Source organism: Molossus molossus, unplaced genomic scaffold, assembly GCF_014108415.1.
Source record: "Molossus molossus isolate mMolMol1 unplaced genomic scaffold, mMolMol1.p scaffold_m16_p_10, whole genome shotgun sequence".
NCBI lineage: Eukaryota > Metazoa > Chordata > Mammalia > Chiroptera > Molossidae > Molossus > Molossus molossus.
Genome location: NW_023425345.1, coordinates 49,310,466 through 49,328,866, shown reverse-complemented (window position 1 = coordinate 49,328,866; position 18,401 = coordinate 49,310,466). Strand labels below are relative to the sequence as shown.

Here is an 18,401-nt window from a genome sequence, read left to right as displayed (position 1 = left end):
CCCCTACCAGGCATCCCAAATCAAACCAGCAATGTCTTGGTGCTCAGGACGACGCCCAGCCAACTGAGCCATGCGAGCCAGGGCTGCATTGTTCTTTTAAAAAAAATTTCTCTCAATAGATAGATAAATAGAAACATTACAGTTTAACAAGTGTCAATCTAGCTACGACAGGGAAGGGCAACGGTGTCACTATCAGTACACTGAAGCTCCCAGGAAGGAAGAGCTGAGGGAGGAAATTGGGGGACCTACTATATCTGTCTGTGATTAGGGTCCCCTCTACCCCCCTGGGACTGACAGCGCCACCCATCCTTATCTACCCCCCTTCCTTCCCTGGGCTTGAAGCTCGTTGTGGAATTTTTAAAATTTAGTATTTGTTTTTGTGCATTTTGTAATCATAGTTGCTAGAGATACCTCAAGGTTTGGGCGTCTCCAGGCCTCTATAAAGAGAATGATAACAGCACTTACTTCATTGGGGTGATATGAAGGTGAAATGAAATAAGACTCTCATGGGCTTTGATGTGTCAAACCCTGGCCCAGACATCATGTGCCCAGCCATGGAAAAGAAGCTCAGAGCCTCCCAGTGGCCCCCAAGAGTCTCTCTCTCTCTTACCTCCGCGTGGAAGGACATGGTACCATGGGTGGGAGGGAGTAGGGTGCTTATTCCCCCATAACCAGCCTTCTCTCTGATTTTTCTTCTGACCTGAGGGACTCCCAAGCTGTGGGACCAAGGGGCCACTTCAACCTGTGATGACCCTGTGAGCAATCAGATAAAACCAGGAGGCAGCAGGGTCTGGAACCATTGTAGGGAGGCCTGAGGTTGGCAGCCTTCAGGATCAGAGGCTGCGGGTGCGCCAAGGGCCCACTCTGCCTGGTGGGAGAGTTAAGCCGGCCGCTTCCCGGGCAAGAGTTCTCCAAGCTGTTATATTTTGTTCTCTCTATCTCAGCGGTTCTCAACCTGTGGGTCCGACCCCTTTGAGGGTCGAACTACCCTTTCACAGGAGTTGCCTAAGATCATGGGAAAACACACATTTCCAGTGGTCTTAGGAACCGAGACACCGCTCCTCTATCCGTCTCCAGGCGCGTTTGCCCACACGCAGATATGCCCACGTACAGCGTGAGGAACTGGATTAAAGGGTCGCCGCATCAGGAAGGTTGAGAACCACTGCTCTATCTCTTCCCCGCTTTGCTCAAGTGTGAAATCCATCTCTAGGTGATAATGCTTGTTTATAAAAGCCATCTCTGAAATCAAAATCAGTTCATTGTATATGACTCACATTACTCAGAAGGACATTCAAAATAATGTATTAAGCGTATGCTGGGGGAGAGGGAAGGGTCTGATTACCTCGGCACAGCACCGCAGGGACACACGGCCGCTGTAGCCCTGAGCCAGTTGGGAGGAGCCAGGACAGGAGGGACAAAAGCTCCCATGTGGGCATGTAAGTCCTTATTCCCTCACCCTCAAGAACAGAGTGTCCGAGGGCTTCTCTCTGCATGTGAGGTCTGAGGCTGTCGGTGGTCCCCTCCTTTTCTCTTGGAGGGGGCACTGGGCGACACAGAGGCCTCTGACCTGCTGCTGATGCCAGTGGAGTTAAAGCCAATGGTGCACATATGTCCATTCATATAATCCTCCCTCCACCCTTGAAAATAAAACTCCATTCTTCAGAAGAGGACAGTGGGGCTCAGAGAGGCTAATCACTTCACCCAACGTAGCCCAGCTCGTAAGTGGCAGAGGCAGCCTCTGAATCCAGGCCATCAGATTCCAAGCCATGCTAAGAGCGGCTTCACCGCAGTGGCCACCACAGTTCAGGCCCGTCTTGGGAAGGGAGCCCTGCCTCTGCTCACGACCAGCAGAGTGTCAGGAGGGTAGGCTGGGCTATGGAGAATCATGTAGCGAGGGCACCAAACACATCCTGCTCAGGCCTGGGCCCTGGGGAGCTGCCCAGCTCCGCTGAGCTCCCGGCAGATGGGGGCAAGGGGTGCAGGGAATGCCAGCTGACCCTGGCACTGACTCCAGCTCTGGCCATGTCCTGCCTGCTGTTCTTGCAGGGATGGAGGCGATGGCGGCCAGCACTTCCCTGCCTGACCCTGGAGACTTTGACCGGAATGTGCCTCGAATCTGTGGGGTGTGCGGAGACCGAGCCACAGGCTTTCACTTCAACGCTATGACCTGTGAAGGCTGCAAAGGCTTCTTCAGGTGAGTCCGACCCAAGGGCAAGAAGAAGGAGAGGAAGCAAGATTTCCCATGAAGAAAACCCCTGCGTTTTCTATGTCTCCTTCCTCACTGTGCCATGGCATGTGCCAGTTCCCACAGCCGCTGGGAACCACAGGGGCTTGGTGAGGGGTATCTTCTTTCACCCCCCTCCTCACTCCATCTGTGTTCTCTAATCCTCTCAGAAAATGCTCTCTGGAGGTCACTATGTAGGTCCCCACCTTTCCATGAACCCTCGACCCACAGCCTTCTGCACTAACCCATGTGTCTATCCTTCCAAGTGAACTTCCTCCTCAGTTGACATGAACAGCTTCCTAATCCAAGAGACAGGCCTGTCCTTGGGGAAACCCAAGAATTCGACCTCGGAGCTTGTTCTCCCATACAAATCAGACTACTTCTTGGAGTGGAGGACCCTGCACCCCTAGTTGGTCCTCCAGACTTGATCTATGCCATATCTTCCTTCACCTGTGGCTTGCTTGTCCCAGGTTGGAAAGGCAGCTCCGAATGCCCAGCAGGGTCGGTAATGTGCCACATTCCTGTTCGGTCAGTGCCAGTTTCTTCACCAGCAGCCTCTTCTCTTTCTCTGTGAGCCCAGCATTGCTCGTGCAAACAGCACGGGGAAAGTGCTGGAAAGGCTAATGAAGGAGGTTCCTACTCAAAGCCAGGGCAGGAGGATGAGAAAGTGACAAGTTACAGGATGGGACTGGGAGACGTGAGGAGTCAGAGTGCGGCGCACACTGGAGGGAGAGAACCTGGAAGAAGGCATCCAGAAACGAGCTGGTACAGTAGTCTTGGGTGGAGGTAGGTAAAGGGAAGGACAGGGCTGTAGCCATCAAGAGCGGAAAGAGCAAACCGAGTCCAGGACAAGGACATGGAGGTGGGCCTGGCTCCCTGAACTGAAAGGCTCTTGGCTTTGAGGACAGTGAGTCAGAGGCCTCAGGACCTGTGTGGATCCCCTCTGGCTCAGGGGCTCCTGGGCTCTCTAGAAACACAGGCTCCAGGCTTACCTGCCTTTTGTCTTGGGAATCTGCAGGCCTGGAGTTTCATTGCCTTGAGTAATTGCTGGGCAGCGGGGTTTCTGTGGGTGCTAATTGCGTGTTTGGCCTGGCACGGGATGCCCGCTTGACTTCCTGGCAGCCTGCTTCCCAGCTTGGGGAACCAGACCAGCAGCATCGCTGGCTCTGGGTCTGTTGCCATGTTTCTCGTTCCTTTGGCCTGAAGCCTGCACTTCCCACAGGGTGGGCCTTCCAGAGCCCAGGCCGAGTGTGCCAGGTGCCACCTGGACCCCTTCTGGTTAGGGCCTGGGAATAAGGGGCTGCTTCTGTGTGCTAATGGAGGAGTCTGGGTGCACCATCAGGGCCTGCTTCCTATCAGGAAACCAGTCAGAAATGCTGTACAGCTGGCCATGCCATTAGTTAATTGTATGTCCTTGCTCAAACCTTTTGACTTCTCTGTTTCAGTTACCTCAACTAACCACATGGTACATTAATATATAATTCTCCCACTATGTAGATTTAACCTGAGGATTAACAAGATTATATATAAAAGTGCTTTGAAAAACACAAAGTATAATATAAGTATATTACTTTTTAGTACGATGGGTCAACACTGATGTTCTTGGTGGACGCCTGCCCGAAGAAAATAAACAAAAGTTTCTCTGGCCAGCCACCCTCCTTTTGTGTTTTCTTTCACATATTCCCTCACCAGATTTTTAAAAATATGTTTGTATTGATATTTAGAGAGAGAGGAAAGGAGAGGGAGAGAAACATTGATCCCCCTACTGGGGATTGCGCCTGTGACCTGGGCATGTGCCCTGACCAGGAGTCTAACCGGCAGCCTTTTTGGTGCACAAGATGATGCCCAACCAACTGAGCCCCACTGGCCCTCATCAGATTTTAATTAGCATCTATGATCCAGACATTGGGCTAAGGAGCTGGTCATATGAAGACTCTCACCAAAGGTCATGTCTCACCAGTCTACAACCCAAAGGTCTCCAGCAGCTCTTGGTGCTGTTTGATTAATTTTGGAACCCAGCCCTAGGTCCCCTCTCTTCCCAGGCCACCTACCACTGGGTTCAGCTCTGGAAGATGGGACCCATAAGTGGCTTCCGGTTGGATTATGGCATGCCGGAGGTCAGTTCCTCACTAGAGTAGCTCTGCACCTGAGCTTGCTGCCTTCAGACACACCTAGAGGGTCCGAATCCTTGGGACAAGACTGTGTTAGGCATCTGGGTAGAGGGAGGAAAGGTTCTCTCATATCCAGGGCCAAGTGTGGGAGATGGCAAATGGACAGGGACAGCACTTTGCACATCCATGTCACCCAGACCAACAGTGTGGCTGCATTGCCTGTGGACGCATTATGCTACCATAACCACCTTTGCCCCTTTCTTCAAGACCCCTTAGAGTCTGCTGCTGGCTGCTGGCCAAAACCCCTGCCTGCAAGTCCTGGCATTATGGACAGCACACTGCTTTTGTCTTGTCACCCTGCCCTCGGTCTGCGTGTATCTTCACTGTCTCTGTCTTAATAACTGAGCTTGGCTGCACTTTGTGAGGAGCCAACATCTCCGTTGCGGTTTGGTTTGAGTTTTGCTACACACACACGCACACACAGAGGCAATCCTCATCATTTGTGGATTCTGTAGTTGCAAATATTCTCACCTGCTAAAATTGACTTGTAATCCCCAAATTAATACCTGCAGCAATTCTGTGGTCATTTGTGGGAACGTGCAGAGTGGTGAAAGACACACACATTCCCGGCTGAGGGCCACATTCTGCCTACTGTTTCAGTTCTTGTGCTATAAACAAGTGTCCTTTTTGCAGTCTGCTTGTGACACATTTTTTGCATGTTTGTACTTTGTGCTGGTGATGTCACCTTTCAGATGGCCCCCAAGCCTGGTGGGAAATGTTGGCAAGTGTTCCCAAGTGCCAGGGAGCTGTGATGCGCTTTATAGAGAAAATGCACGTGTTAGATACCTTGGTTCAAGCTCGAGTTCAACATTAACAAATCAACAACATATATATTAAATGAGGTGTCTTTAAACAGATCACACACACAAAATAAGGTTATGTGTTGGTCAATGAACAAAAACGTTGTGATTAATGGTTCACGGGAACCTAACCCTGTATCTTCCCTGGGAGTGGTGGTTCAGAATTCGCTAATTCAGTGTTCGAGTTGACTTTATAGAGTGCAACTACCGCGCATAACAAGACTGGACTGGCTTTATGTAATTTATCTTTTCTCTTTCCCTCTCTCCCTACTGCTCCTCCTTTGCTTCATTCAAATTCTATTTGGTATTCTTCCATTTTAGTCTAGTTCAAATAGTTGTTTGAGAATCCCTTGTCACCTCTTTCTGTGAAACCCGGATCCCAGTGTCAGTGGTGGTCACCGTCTCTGTTTGGAGGAGCACTGTGACCTTGGGAATGCAGAGATACATGTGACCAAGTCCTTTCTCCCAAGTTCACTCACCCTTTTCAAGGCAGTTCTCAAGGAAAAAACGTCCCTTCGGTGATGGGTCACTGGCTATTTTTCAAGCCCTGGGGACCAGTAATCCTGTTGAACCATTTAGTGTTTCATCGACTTCTAAGATAGACTTAACTGCTCTGGGAGCTATTTGTGGTCATCCCAGCAGGTCCAAAACTCATAATCAAAGCCCCTAGGGGACATACCGTGTCAGATTCCTGTAAGCTACTGACCACAACGTTTCATCAATTGATCAATACATAACCTTGTTTTGTGTGTGTTTTTTGTTTAAAGACACCTTTTTAAATTTATATATATGATTTATTAACCTTGATTTCATGTCTAAACAAAGCTTGTCTAACACGTGTTTTCCCTGTAAAGCTCGTCATAGTTCTCTTGAACTTAGGAACGCTTAGATCCTCCCAGCAGGCCCAAGACTCACAATCAAAGCGAAGTGTGATTATGAAGGCTGGACAGTTCTATTGCTGTATGGCCAGGAATTAGAGACAATTATGAGCCAGTCCTCCGACACACGAATTCACCTTGCTCTCGTTTCCTGCTCCTTGTAATACATGAGCATCCTCAGAGGACGGTGGTGTTTCCAGTGCATGAGCAGGCTGACAGATGGTTATATGTCTTGGCTATATGTTAACAACCAGAGGGTAAGTAAGGCTGGAGGGGGAACTATGTAGGTCGACTACAAAGTATATTATGTAGTGGATGACCTGTGAGTGTGGATGAATCTCTAGTCATGAATGGCTTTTCCCAGGCTCTAATATAAAGGGAAAGGTGTAGAGAACAGAGAAGACAATCAGGGGGACCCCTGGATGAAGAGAATGAAGGTTATGTTGAAGTTTAAGAGGTGGTGCTGGAAGGCACGACTGAGCAGCAGATCACCGTTTGCCTCTCATCTTGTCTTCGTCCTCCCTGCTGACATCTCCTTAACCGGGACACTGTGCAGCTGTATGTTGCCAGGTGCCACGCCAACAGAGGCAGTGTGGAGAAATCCTTCTGGATTTCTAGCCATGGGGCTCTCAGGGACCTCGTCAGGGACAGGTGCTGTGGAATGCAGGGGGCAAAGGGGAGGCCGACGAGGATCCAGGAGCACAAGGAATGTTCCAACTTTCAGGAAGTTTGCCCGGCTGTATTCATAGCAACTGTGATGTGAAGGGAAGCAGAGAAATGGGGCAGATGTCCAATGACTTAAAATGCAAAGTGCTTAAAAGTCAACAGAGTAAACAAGTAGAGAGGAGAGGAGGAGGTCCGCACAGGCTATGCTATGAGCTCAAGTCAATGAGTCACCAAGAAGTCAGAACTTTGTCCGGGTCAGCTTGGCGCTGGCCTCCACCACAGCTGCTCAAGGATGTGAATGGAGAGAACGAGGGGCATTCTCTATGGACGGGCTAAGAGCAATGTTGGAAGCTTGGGGAGAGAAAGCCAGAGTCTTTGGAGAGGGACTATCACTGGCGTTGTCAAGAAAAGCAGCTGTAAAGATATGATGAAGATCTTACATTTCTTTTGGCCAGTGTTTTATTTCTTTGGGACTCAGCCCTCTTATCAGGGCTCGCTGGCATGAATCTGCTCTGTGCGATGACAGCGGAGGGCCAGCAGAGGGGATGGCCAGATGGCACCCCTCCCTTCCAGGCCGCACGTCTCAGGTATGCCTCTGTCCCAGCGGCTGGTTAGTCCCGAGGAGTCCTTTAAACAGCCTCCGCTTCACGCTTTGGGGCTGATGGGGCCTATTTTTGACGGGTACGCTCTCTGCGACTGAGACCTTGTAGACTCTGAGGAGGACCTCATTATGTAAGAGTACCAGAGGCTTTGGAATCAAACAGATCTTGACTCTAATCCTAGCGTTTACTCTAGCTGTGTGGCCGGAAGCAAGTAATGTCCCTTATGCCTTTTCTTATCAAGTGGGAAATGGGGATAATACGTATTCTGGAGATAATGTGCGAAGGGCTGGCGTAAGGGCTCTCAGCAGGTGGCAGTTATTATCATGTCCCTTTTTAGTGTCTTAGTTTCTGAGAACAGATCATTTTTTTCTTTCCTCTGTCATGGACCCTGGAGTGGCCGTGACTGGGATGTGTCAGCAGAGGTCTCTGAGGAAAGATCCCTGAGCAGAAGTTAAATATCAGGGGTGAAAAAGGAAAAACTGGGCCAGGAGGCTCTCGGTGACCTTTACTCCAGTCCGAGGCCCGGTGGAAACTGGCTGGTGCTCAGAGAAACTGGACGACAGCCACTGTAACTCGCACGAGGGCCGTGCGTCTAGACATCAGGAACAACATAAAAAGCAACAACACGTTTAGAGTCTTTGCTGCCTGCAGAGCCCTGCACTGGGTACACAGAGGGCAGGTGCGAGACTGTCGCTTCCAGGTTCTCAGACTCTCACTGGGAAGGTTAAATACCAGGCCTTCCTCCGCCACCCTTCGCCTCCCTCCCACCGCCCCTCCCGCCAGCGTGTCCCTCCCTTCCCCCGACTGTTTGCTTTGTGCCCAGGTCTGCTTCCCTTACTTAATCCTTACACCGGCCCGCTCTGCGGGGTTGCTTTCATTTCACAGATGTGAAAACTGAGGCATGGGAAGATTGAGTAACCTGCCCAGGGTTGTGTATTAGGATTTAAACCCAAACAGATCAATCAAACCAAAGCCGGTATTTCCTTCTAAATTGTAACATAGTTATAGTGGGTGGCAGATTTTTGTGCGTGTAAGCAACCCCTATGTATGGTTAAAAAAAAAAAAGATGCCAACAATTCAAAAGGACACATAAGTGAAAAGTAAGTTTCCTTCTCAACCCAATTCTGAGGCTCCTGTCTCCTCCCCAGAAGCTGTCATTATTATGAGCTCATTGTGTTTGCTTTTGGATTCGTTATATATAAGTGGGGGGCGGGTATATTATACTCGCCATTCTGCGTCTTGCTTTTATCTGGTAAAGAACGATTCTTCAAGCTTGTTCCCTTTTCAGCATTCTTCCGTGTCCTGGTCACAGCCCCATTGTTTCGCATGGCTGTGCCCTGCCATAATGACCAGGCCTCCAGTGATGGGTGTTTAGGTTCCGTCTCTGCTTCTCCAGACAGTGCTGTAGTGTCCACCCTTTGGGTGCATCTTTGGGCCCAGGGGCTGATTTACCCACAGGATGAATTCCTGGGAGCACATTTACTGTGCTAATGGCTCTGTGCATTTTACATGTTGGTAGATATTGCCAAATTGCCCCGCAAAAAAGAGGCCTGTGCTCTTTACCACCTTGTTAACCTATCTTCCTTTAAAGTTAATTTTTAAAACCCACCTGCTGAGAACCCTCTGATGCCATCACAACCGGCCGTGTCGATTCCATCTATCAGACTGGTCTTTCATATCAGACGCTCCACCCATCAGGGTCCTGTATCCAGACCAGGCTCTGTGACACTCAGAGCACAGCGGGACAAAGCCTAGGGCTGGTACTTGGCCTCGGGCACGGGTTTTGAAAGGTGTGTCTCTGCTGGCAGGGTCACCTACTGGTGAAGGACCTGCTGTCCAGGCCCAGGACTCTTCTGGCCCCAGGCACTTTATGCTTTTGTGAACTACTTACCTCGTGCTTTGGTGAATTGGTCTCTGGCATGAGATCTGGTCAATGTCCTCTCTCACCCCTGACTTTCTAGAAACTTCATCTATATTTAGCCTTGTTGTACCGCCCCTACCCCCTTCCGGAGCAGGGGTATAATTGTCAACCGTTCAGGGGATGACAGGGTCCAGGCTCAGAGCAGCTAAGGCCATGGGCTCCCATGGAAACCCGAGGCTCTCGTTTCTCAAAACCAAACCAGCTCACAAGCGGTTGGCACTGGGAAGAAGGCAGATGGGGTGCATCTCCAGGGCAAAGCACAGAGCCAGAGTTCTCCAGTCCGGCTCCCCCGACCCCTCGGGGGCAGAGGCTAGATGACACCCACGTGTGTGGCAGTGCCCTTAGAAGGTGGGAGGACAGAAAAGAGCTAGGCCTTGGAGCCCATGGGGCCTGTGTCCCAGCAACAACTGTGTTGGGCCAGACACCCTGAAAGGCAGCTCTGGGATCTGGGCTCCAGGAAGGGCCCGGGTCTGCCCGTTGGAGCTGGTGAGGGAGTGTTCCATCCCCCGAAAGCTGACCCACACTGATGTTCTATGTGGTGTGTGAACCCCGACTTCCAGCTATAGTTCCAGGGCCTTTGCTCTGCTTCTGCACTCAGAGAAGCATGGGAAGAGCTGCATACTGTGTTTTGCAATAATAATGTACGAGCTTCATAGTGCACAGGCTGCTCTCTGCAGTGCTCACCGATGCAGAGATGCAAGGCTGCTGGCTTTGGGACACAGTGTGGCAAAAATGAAAAGGTGAAAAGTGTAGGTGGCATTCTTTTTAAAAACAAAAACAAAAACATGTTTTTATTGCTTTTCAATGAGAGAAAGGGAGAGGGAGAGAGAGAGAGAAACATTGATCAATGACATCGAGCCTCCTGCACATCCCCTACTGGCGACTGAGCCTGCAACCCTGACTGGGAATCAAACCGGGGACCTCCTGGTGTATGAGCCGACACTCACCCAGCTGAGCCACACTGGCCTGGCCATAGGTGGCATTCTTACCACAGGTCTGGGCCCTGCTGTGAGATGACGTGCCTGGCCAGAGGCCTTACCATTTCCCTTTCCTCCCCCCCCCTCTTCCTTCTTCTCTTCCCCCTCCTCCTTCTTGTCCCTCTTCATCTCTTCTTTCTCCTCCTCTTCCTCCTTCTTTTTCCTCAGTGCTCCTAGGCTTCACACTACAACTATGAGGCTGGGAGCAAGAACACTGCTTTTCCACACAGCCAGCTGGCGAGAGGCTTCGGCTCAGTGCCGTGTGCCCTCTGCCCGCAGCCCCGGAGAATGAACAGAGGAGTTCTGAGCCAGACAAGACAGAGCGTGGGCAGGCAGAGCAGCCCCCACCCCCCGGGGGAAATGCCCGGTTATAGAAAAGAGGGGGATGAGAGTTTGCTCTGAATTAAGAGCTGCTGGCCTTTGAGTAGGTTTAGAGAATAACGGGCATTCTGGGACCTGAGCATTTGTGGTAACAGGTGGAGCCTCAAGAACCGCAAAGTGGAAAGAAGTGAAGGGAGAACCAAGTTCGCGTCCTGGAGTGGACAGATACGCCCTGTGGGGATGACAGCATGTCATTTTAGGGTAGCCCTAACAGTGCTCCCACACTCTGCTGTCCTCTGGAAAGCTGCAGTGGAGATATGGGGGCTCGAGGAGAAAGGCTTCCTATGTGCATCAGGTGGGAAGACGCCTGGTGCGGTCTCTCCCTGGGTCGTCACTGCAGGGCAGGACGCAGCCTCCAGTGGACTGGACTCGGGGCCAGACCACCCCCAGTAGCCCAGGCTACTCCACCTCCCTGTACAGCCCGGGCTTCTGGTTGGCCCCTTGGGTAATGTGAGTTGTGACAGGAGGGAACAGGGACCAAGGTCCAGAATCAACAGCCTCTACTTGCTGGGTACTGGGTTGTCCTTCACCTTGAACTGTGCTCAAGGGCAGCTGCTTGGAGCCCTTTGCCTGTGGGCTCAGCTTCACTGACTCCCTTGAGTTTCTGGGGATGAAACAGTACTTTCGATCCAGGAAGCTAAAGGCTGGGCCTCACATCCCAAAGGACTCCACCTTGGGAGCCTTCACTTCCTGTTGAATCACCTCACTAATGAGGTTCTTTACATCAGTGGTTCCTTATGTAAAACCAGGGGTGCACTCACGGTCTCCTGGGTCCCCTAGGCTCTCGGAGTCTGAGGAGCTGTGGCTGCCAGCAGAACTGCTCCCCTGGCTTCTCTCCCTTATCTCACGGGTTAGGTTGATTTGGTCCCCATGTACCTGTGTCGAGTGATGAGTGTATCTGTCCCAAACCTGTGTGCATTCTAATGTGAACAGTGAGTCATTTTTTACCAGGAGACGTAATGGGTGTATGGCATCTGGACAAAGTGATGTCACCAGCTCATCTCTGGGAGAGGGAAAGGGTCAGGCCTGGGCCTTGGCTTCTAAGGCTTGGACATCTCCACGGCTCCTTGGAGGAGGCTGCTACTCAAGAGAAAATGATTCTGCTGTTATCTTTCCCAAGCTGAATCCTGTCACTTGTCCTGAGGCAAAAAAGTGGGGCCTCCCCTTGCTGGGGCTGGGGACACCAAGACGAGCCTCTCAGACACAGACGACAGGAAACCTCTAGAAAGTGGCCTCTGAGCTTCCTCTCAGTGTCCCCTGTGGTGGGGTTGGCAGCAGGAGAGGCAGTGGAATTAGGGAAACGAGCTTGCACACGCGCACACGCGTTTACAGTGCATACCAGGGGGTGCTGGCTTCCTAGCTAAGAACCGCCGAGTTTTCTGTTCTCTCAGAACCTTTGCTTCCTTGCCTTTCAGAGAGCCAAGGCCAGACCTTAGGGCTCCCGTCTGCTCACCTGACCTCTTCTCCTTCTGGGCAGGTTATCTTGACGGCTAAAGCCATGGTTGGGCCTTTTCTCCCTTCTCCCTGCACCTGTGCACGTGTCTGTCCCCGGATCAGAATGCCCTAGCTGTGGATGTCTGGATTCTAGAACGTTAAGGCTGAGCCTGGCCTCCTCACCTCTCATGAAGGCTCAGTAAAAGCAGCGAGTGGTAATTCACTCGTGTGTTCCCTGTGTAATTAACGAGCAGAGTGGGGCGTGGACGACGTAAAAGTAAACAGACGCAATGATAGGAGCAGAGCTGGCAGTGAGGGGGAGCAGGGCACAGTCGGCACACAGCGCACGGGGGTGGGGGTCACGGAGAGGGGCCTGGGCTGTGCTGGGCCCCAGTCCTCTGGGGGCCTTGTGGGCACGTCCCTGCCGTCACGGCAGCCAGTGTCGAGCAGCTGGAAGGTGGGTGACCCAGTGAAGGTCCTGTCCTCTCTCGGCAGGCGCAGCATGAAGCGGAAGGCGCTGTTCACCTGTCCCTTCAGTGGGGACTGTCGCATCACCAAGGACAACCGCCGCCACTGCCAGGCCTGCCGGCTCAAGCGCTGCGTGGACATCGGCATGATGAAGGAGTGTGAGTGTCCGGGGCCAGGCAGGGGCTTAGGGCGGGACTGGGGGCACAGGGGGCACTGGCTGCTGTCTATGCAGGTTTGGCCAGAGGGGTGTGCCCTCTCTTCCCAGGTAGCTGCTGGCATCCTGGGCCAGCAGCCTGGGGAGGGTGGCGGAACTCCAGGGTCACAGGCACCAAGGGGCCTGAGAGTCCCTGCAGGCCCCGTGTATGGGTCTTGGAGGCCGGTGAGGAGGAAGGGCCGGGCACCACCTTCCTGAGCCCCAGAGCAGCCTTCCTCCAAGATGCCATCACTATGCTCACAGCTCCCTGGACCTGGGGAAAGAATGCGGCTCAAGGACCCCAGGGTGCTCTGGCCTTGGGAGAGGGGCTGCTGTGGTTGGGGAGGGGAAGAGTAGGGGAGAGCGATGAGGACAGTAAATGCTCAAAGGCTGGCTGGAGTCTGGGTGCCGCCTGAGCCCCGCCTCAGCCACTCTGGCCACAGGAGCACAGCTGAGGGCTGGTGCCCAGGGGATACTGGGTGGAAGGATTCTGTGAGGGGAAGCACTGGGCTCACAGGTGACCCTCTAGATCCAGATGGACAAAGAGGAACACACTTAAAGGACAGAGGACCCGTGGGACAGTTTCACATGTCCTGACCCCTGGACTTTGCATCTGAGCTCCAGTACCAGTAACCTCGTAACCAGTGTAGCCATTGATTTTAGTAGATCCTGGGAGGGGCCGCCAGGCCCTGCGGGGGCTCAAGGCAAGGGCACTGAGCTGGCCCGGGCATGGGTGCCCTCTGTGCATGCAGCCTCTGCTTTGCCCTGCTCACTGCTGTCTGAAATCTGCCCGACCCCTCCTGGCCCTGGGACAGGGCCTCGGCCTGCTGAGCTGGGGGCCTGAGGAGGCTGGGCGGCGCACTCAGATGCAGGCCCCACAGAAGGCCCTCCTGGCGATGGGGCTGTTTTGGATGGGGGCAGGTATAAGGAAGATGTATCGGGAACAAGGGGAACTGTTACAGGACAGAGCCGAGGGGATGGGAATTTTCTTCCTTGATGGGAAAAAACAATCTCTGTTGTTGGGAAATAGAGGCAGAGTGGAGGCCCTCACCTGGGGACCCCTCAGGCCTTGACGAGGTCCTCTCTGCTAGGTCTTGCCCCTTACTCCTGAGCCCAGCTCCTCAGCCAACACTGGCGGCCCTGGAAGAAGTTTCCAGGCCATGTTCCTCCTCGCCCCCACAGGAGCACGCAGGCCCCGGCACGCTCATCGCTGCGCCCAGGCCCCTGCCCCGCCCGGCTCCTGTGTTTATCCTGGAGCAGTGGCGGCTCCGGGCCTGGGCGCCTCCTGGGGCTTTGCACACATTGGCTGAATGCGGCCTCCTCTGTGCGCGGCTCTGAGCTGGACACAAACCAGGTGCGCACAGCCCTGCCCCTGCCCGGAGGAGCGCGCAGCCTCGGGGGCCAGGGAGCCGGGTTCTAAGGCTCCAGCCAACCAAGCACAGCCCAGAGGAACTCCCCTGGGTTCAGGAAGGCTCTGCCACAGGAGTTCCAGTCAGGGTCAGCCTCACTGATGTCCCAGGGGCCCCTCTCCCGTGTCTCAGGGAGAAGGAGGTGTTCTGTCCACTTGGAACAGGAAGAACACTTAGAAATCATCTGAGACACAGAAAGGTATAAATATCAGGACTGGAGTCAGAAAGCAAGTTGAGACTAGAATCCAACTCCGTGTCCCCTCCTAGATCCCTCCTGGTCCCCACAGAGAGCACAGCAGCATGGTGACAAGCAGTCCTGGAGTGTGTCAGGGGGCCCTGCCCCAGGAACACTACATGTTGGGGCCAGCCATCCAGAAGTGGGTGCCTCCCTAGCCCCCAGTCAGCTTTGTGCCTCAGTCCCCCCATGGAGCCGTGTCCCGGTCCTGCTGTATACCCGGTGTGGCCCTGTGCCCACCACTCTCTAGATGCCAGTGCAGGGAGTCGCACTGAGTTAGGGGTGGGTCCCAGAGCTCCACTTAAAATAGAAACCTTGGTCTAGCACTAAGCTCTCAGTCCACCACCCTGAAGAGAAGGTCTTCCAGGGACAAGTGTGGTTCCCCGCCTCGGCTCAGCCCAGCTTTGGGAGGCCTGTCAGTGTGCACGGGCCTGGAGCGCCCAGTCTTGTCCCTAGGATTGCTGCTCAGTCATCACCATGCTGGCTGTTGGCCCCAATGCTTAGCCGTTTAGACACAACTGACTGTCAACATTTGTAAACCACAGGACACCCAGGGCTCCCTGTGAGGGGAGCTGCAAACTCAGGTCCTCTAAGGAGTCCCTTCCCCAGAGGAGGCAAGGAGGGAGAAGGGGTGAGCCTGGGAACCAGTGTTTATTGACTATCTACTGAGTGCCAGCTATGTGTCAGACACATAGGTTTTCTTGTTAAATTCTTAGGATTCCTAAATATGTCAATACTTTTTAAGAATTAATAGATGAGAAAACTTAGAAGAATTAAAATAACATGCCTCTAAGCTAATAAGATGATGGTATCGCTATTCTAACCTAGGTCTCTCTGTTTCCAAAGACCAGGCCTGTGGGCTTCACCCCAGCACAGCCCCTCGGGGGTCCCAGTGGCCAGAGCTCCTCCATGGAGCATTTCCAGGCATTGCGTAGGGCCCTCCCAGATGAGCTGGGCAGAACTTCGTCCTACCGCAGCCTCTCCTTCTCTCTCTTCAGGTCCTGGTTGACTTTATGTTCATAGAGTCCTTTCATAGCTGAATTCTTGCTTCTTGTAGACCTGTCCCCCACAGAAGTACTTACTATTTTAACTTGCTTAACATTCTTACACTTGGACATCTTTCTACCCAGCATTAGCACAGCACCTCACACAGAGTGGGTGCTCAATAAATGTGTTGAATGCTTGAATGTTAGCTCCCATTTGCTTCTTTGTATTGCTACATCTCCCACTGGTCTACAGATCAGGAAGATCCCCCAAACCCAATATTATCTGAGTCATTCATTTAGAAAACCTTTATGTCTGCTTGCCTGATGTTGTCCGTAGGCCACCAGTGACAATCTGAAGTGTTTTTAAGGTGTTTGTACTTTCAGATCTTGCCTCCCTGACTTGATTCTCTGGCGTGGGAATAACTTACCAAAGTCATTTTCTCACTCGGCAAGGAACTTAGAAAGAATGAGAAAAGCTACCGGGAAGCCGTACGCGTTCCACAAAGTCTGTGTACCACAGATTTTTGAATAATATTTTCTTCAACATTGTTTCATTATATCAGTGATGAGATAGGAACTAACTCTTGTGTGCATCATTTAGCCTATGGCAAATTGTTTCGGTTATACGTCGTTTTGCTTAACGACATAGCACCTGTCAACAATGTTAGGTAAGGGCTTCACTGTGTACAGCTCATGCACTTTATTCTTTGGAGAGCTCATCAGATGTTTTCTCAGAACCTATTTGCTCTCATTCTAGGTCAGTGGCTTTTAACTTCAAAACACGTGCCCTTCTACGTGACAGTAAGGGCATTTTTAGTAGTAATTCATTGGGAAAATTATCTCCTATGCAATTAATAACCTTTTAAACAAGTAACTTATGTCATAAATCACAATATCATCTGCATATGTGAGAGACATATGGCTTATTCAGTCCCCAGACAACGTGGCCTGGAGGGAGGCCCATGGATTGGTGGCCCCTGTTTGAAACCAGCAGATCACAGTGTTTCTTCCTCTGGGACTTCACCGAGATGGGGTCCCTGTTTGATACAAGTGATCCAGAGGAACAATACCATTAGATTAACATTGAGCCTTCTTAACATTGTCCTTTCAAAGTAAATCCTTTACAAACTTTGCTCCTTTATTTAATTTTTCACACTCTTCAGATGGTTCGGAACACTTGGTGTGTTCAATGCTGAGGACCAGGGCCCTGCTGAGCAGTCACAGCCGGTTCTAATCAGAGGCAGTATGAAGTCAGGGTTATAACCATGGACTCTAGAACCACCCTGGACTGACCTGAATACCGGCTCCATCACTTGCTAGCTGTGTGACTTTGAGCAAGGTATATAGCCTCTGGACCTCAGTTTCCTTATTTGCAATATGGGGATAATAGTACCTGCCTTAGGTGGTTGTTATGAGGACTAAATACATGTGAGTTAATATAGAAGAAACACTTAGAATTGTGCCTGGTACATAAAAAAACAAAAACAAAAACAAAACAAACAAACAAAAACCCTCTATACATTTTATCTATTATTAGCACTTTTTTATTGCATAAAACTTGATCACTAAGATTTCCAGCTGCCAACAGATTTGAAGGAACTCCTCCGAGGGAGAAGGCACCCTTCTAGGGGCAGGCACAACGGAAAGAGACATCAGAGACAGGGAGACCGAAAGCCACGGAAAGTAGCACAAGACTGAAAAGCACAGCGGGCTGAGTCATGCAGTTCAGGGACACAGCCCTTTAGAATTCTGAGGTCATAACCTTGTTCCGGCAAAGTCCAGTAATTTTTCGGAATGATGCCTCTGAATCATCAAGAAAAGGTTACATGATGTTACAAGTGTTCTGTTACAAGGTAGTCTGTGTTGAAAATAGTTCAGTAGCAGTTATTGAAATAAAAAGGTAAGCTTGGCTCAGTTATCTGGTGGACTGGCATTCAGTATGTGCTGTTCCTGACATTGTGGGGTACATGCAATCTTGTCCTTTGCTGAGCCCAGGACGATGACTAGCACATAATAGGTACAATCAGTGTTAATGTGTTGGGATCCAATGTATCAGACTATTGAGCAAGTACCATAGCCAGAAAGCTTCACCCGGCCAGCTTTCATGGGGAAAATGCAAATGTTAAGATATGTCCCCTTGCCTTAGTAGCCTCTAGTTCCAGCGAAGGAGACCTTGAACTTCTTGGGCTCTCTCTACACAGGCATTTATAGGAAACTGTACCACCCATAAATATTACAGATTGGAAGGCAATCGGGTGCCAATGTATGTAGGACAAACTGGATATTATGCAGGAGTAAGAAAGGAGAGCTCAGGGCATATCCGGGCAATGAAGAAAGGCTTCCCAGTAAAGGAGAGCCAGCTGTAAGCCGGGCGCTGCAGAAGGGATAGAACCTGCACAGCCACGGTGGGGAGGAGACCCAGCGGACAGGCATCCTGCAGAAGGGGAAGTACAGTGGCGGGAGTGAGCAGGTCATGCTCACAGGTCAGCAAGCCCAGCCTGACTAGAGCAGACGCTGCATCCACAGGCCCTGGGAAATGAGGCTGGAGACTTAAGAAGTGAAATCCTGGAGAATCTTGAGTTTAGCTTGGACGTAGTAAGCAGTAAGGACCCAGGAGATGTTTCCGAGCAGGAGAGACATCACAGAGCCACAGGAATGGGTCAAGCCTGTGGACCCCTGCCAGCCCTTCTGGCTCCAGTCTCATCACCTCTGCTGCTCACCCCTCGGGTGAGCAGGAAAGACCAGACACCTAATCTTGGGTTCTCTAGGCTGGAGTCTTGCAGCTGCCTTGACTGGGATGCTCCCTGCTCTTTCCTCACCCACCCCATTTGACCTCTTGGGGTCTGAGCAGACACCCTCTGTGGGAGGAGGGTTGGCAGCAATCTGGGCAGGTGAGTCAGCAATCAGGGCGTGGCCTTCTCTCGGTCCTCCTCTCAGGAGGGCTTACCTCAGCTGTGGCGGGAACCCGCCATCTTATGCTGCAGGCGTCCCTTCTCTGCTGTGCCCGGGGCTCTGGTCGCCCACTCCCCCTCTTACCTTCTTTCATCCTCCCCCCA

General features: G+C 51.8%; 1 protein-coding gene across 1 annotated transcript in view; it reads left to right on the top strand.

Annotated features, from left to right (window-relative positions):
- Positions 1–18,401, top strand: part of VDR (vitamin D receptor) — a 51,340-nt gene that overhangs the window by 20,916 nt on the left and 12,023 nt on the right. The window contains exons 3-4 of the mRNA XM_036251926.1: positions 2,047–2,194; positions 12,550–12,680. Coding sequence (XP_036107819.1) covers positions 2,049–2,194; positions 12,550–12,680 — 277 coding nt within the window. The 5' untranslated portion in view covers positions 2,047–2,048. The remainder of the gene's footprint in view (positions 1–2,046; positions 2,195–12,549; positions 12,681–18,401) is intronic.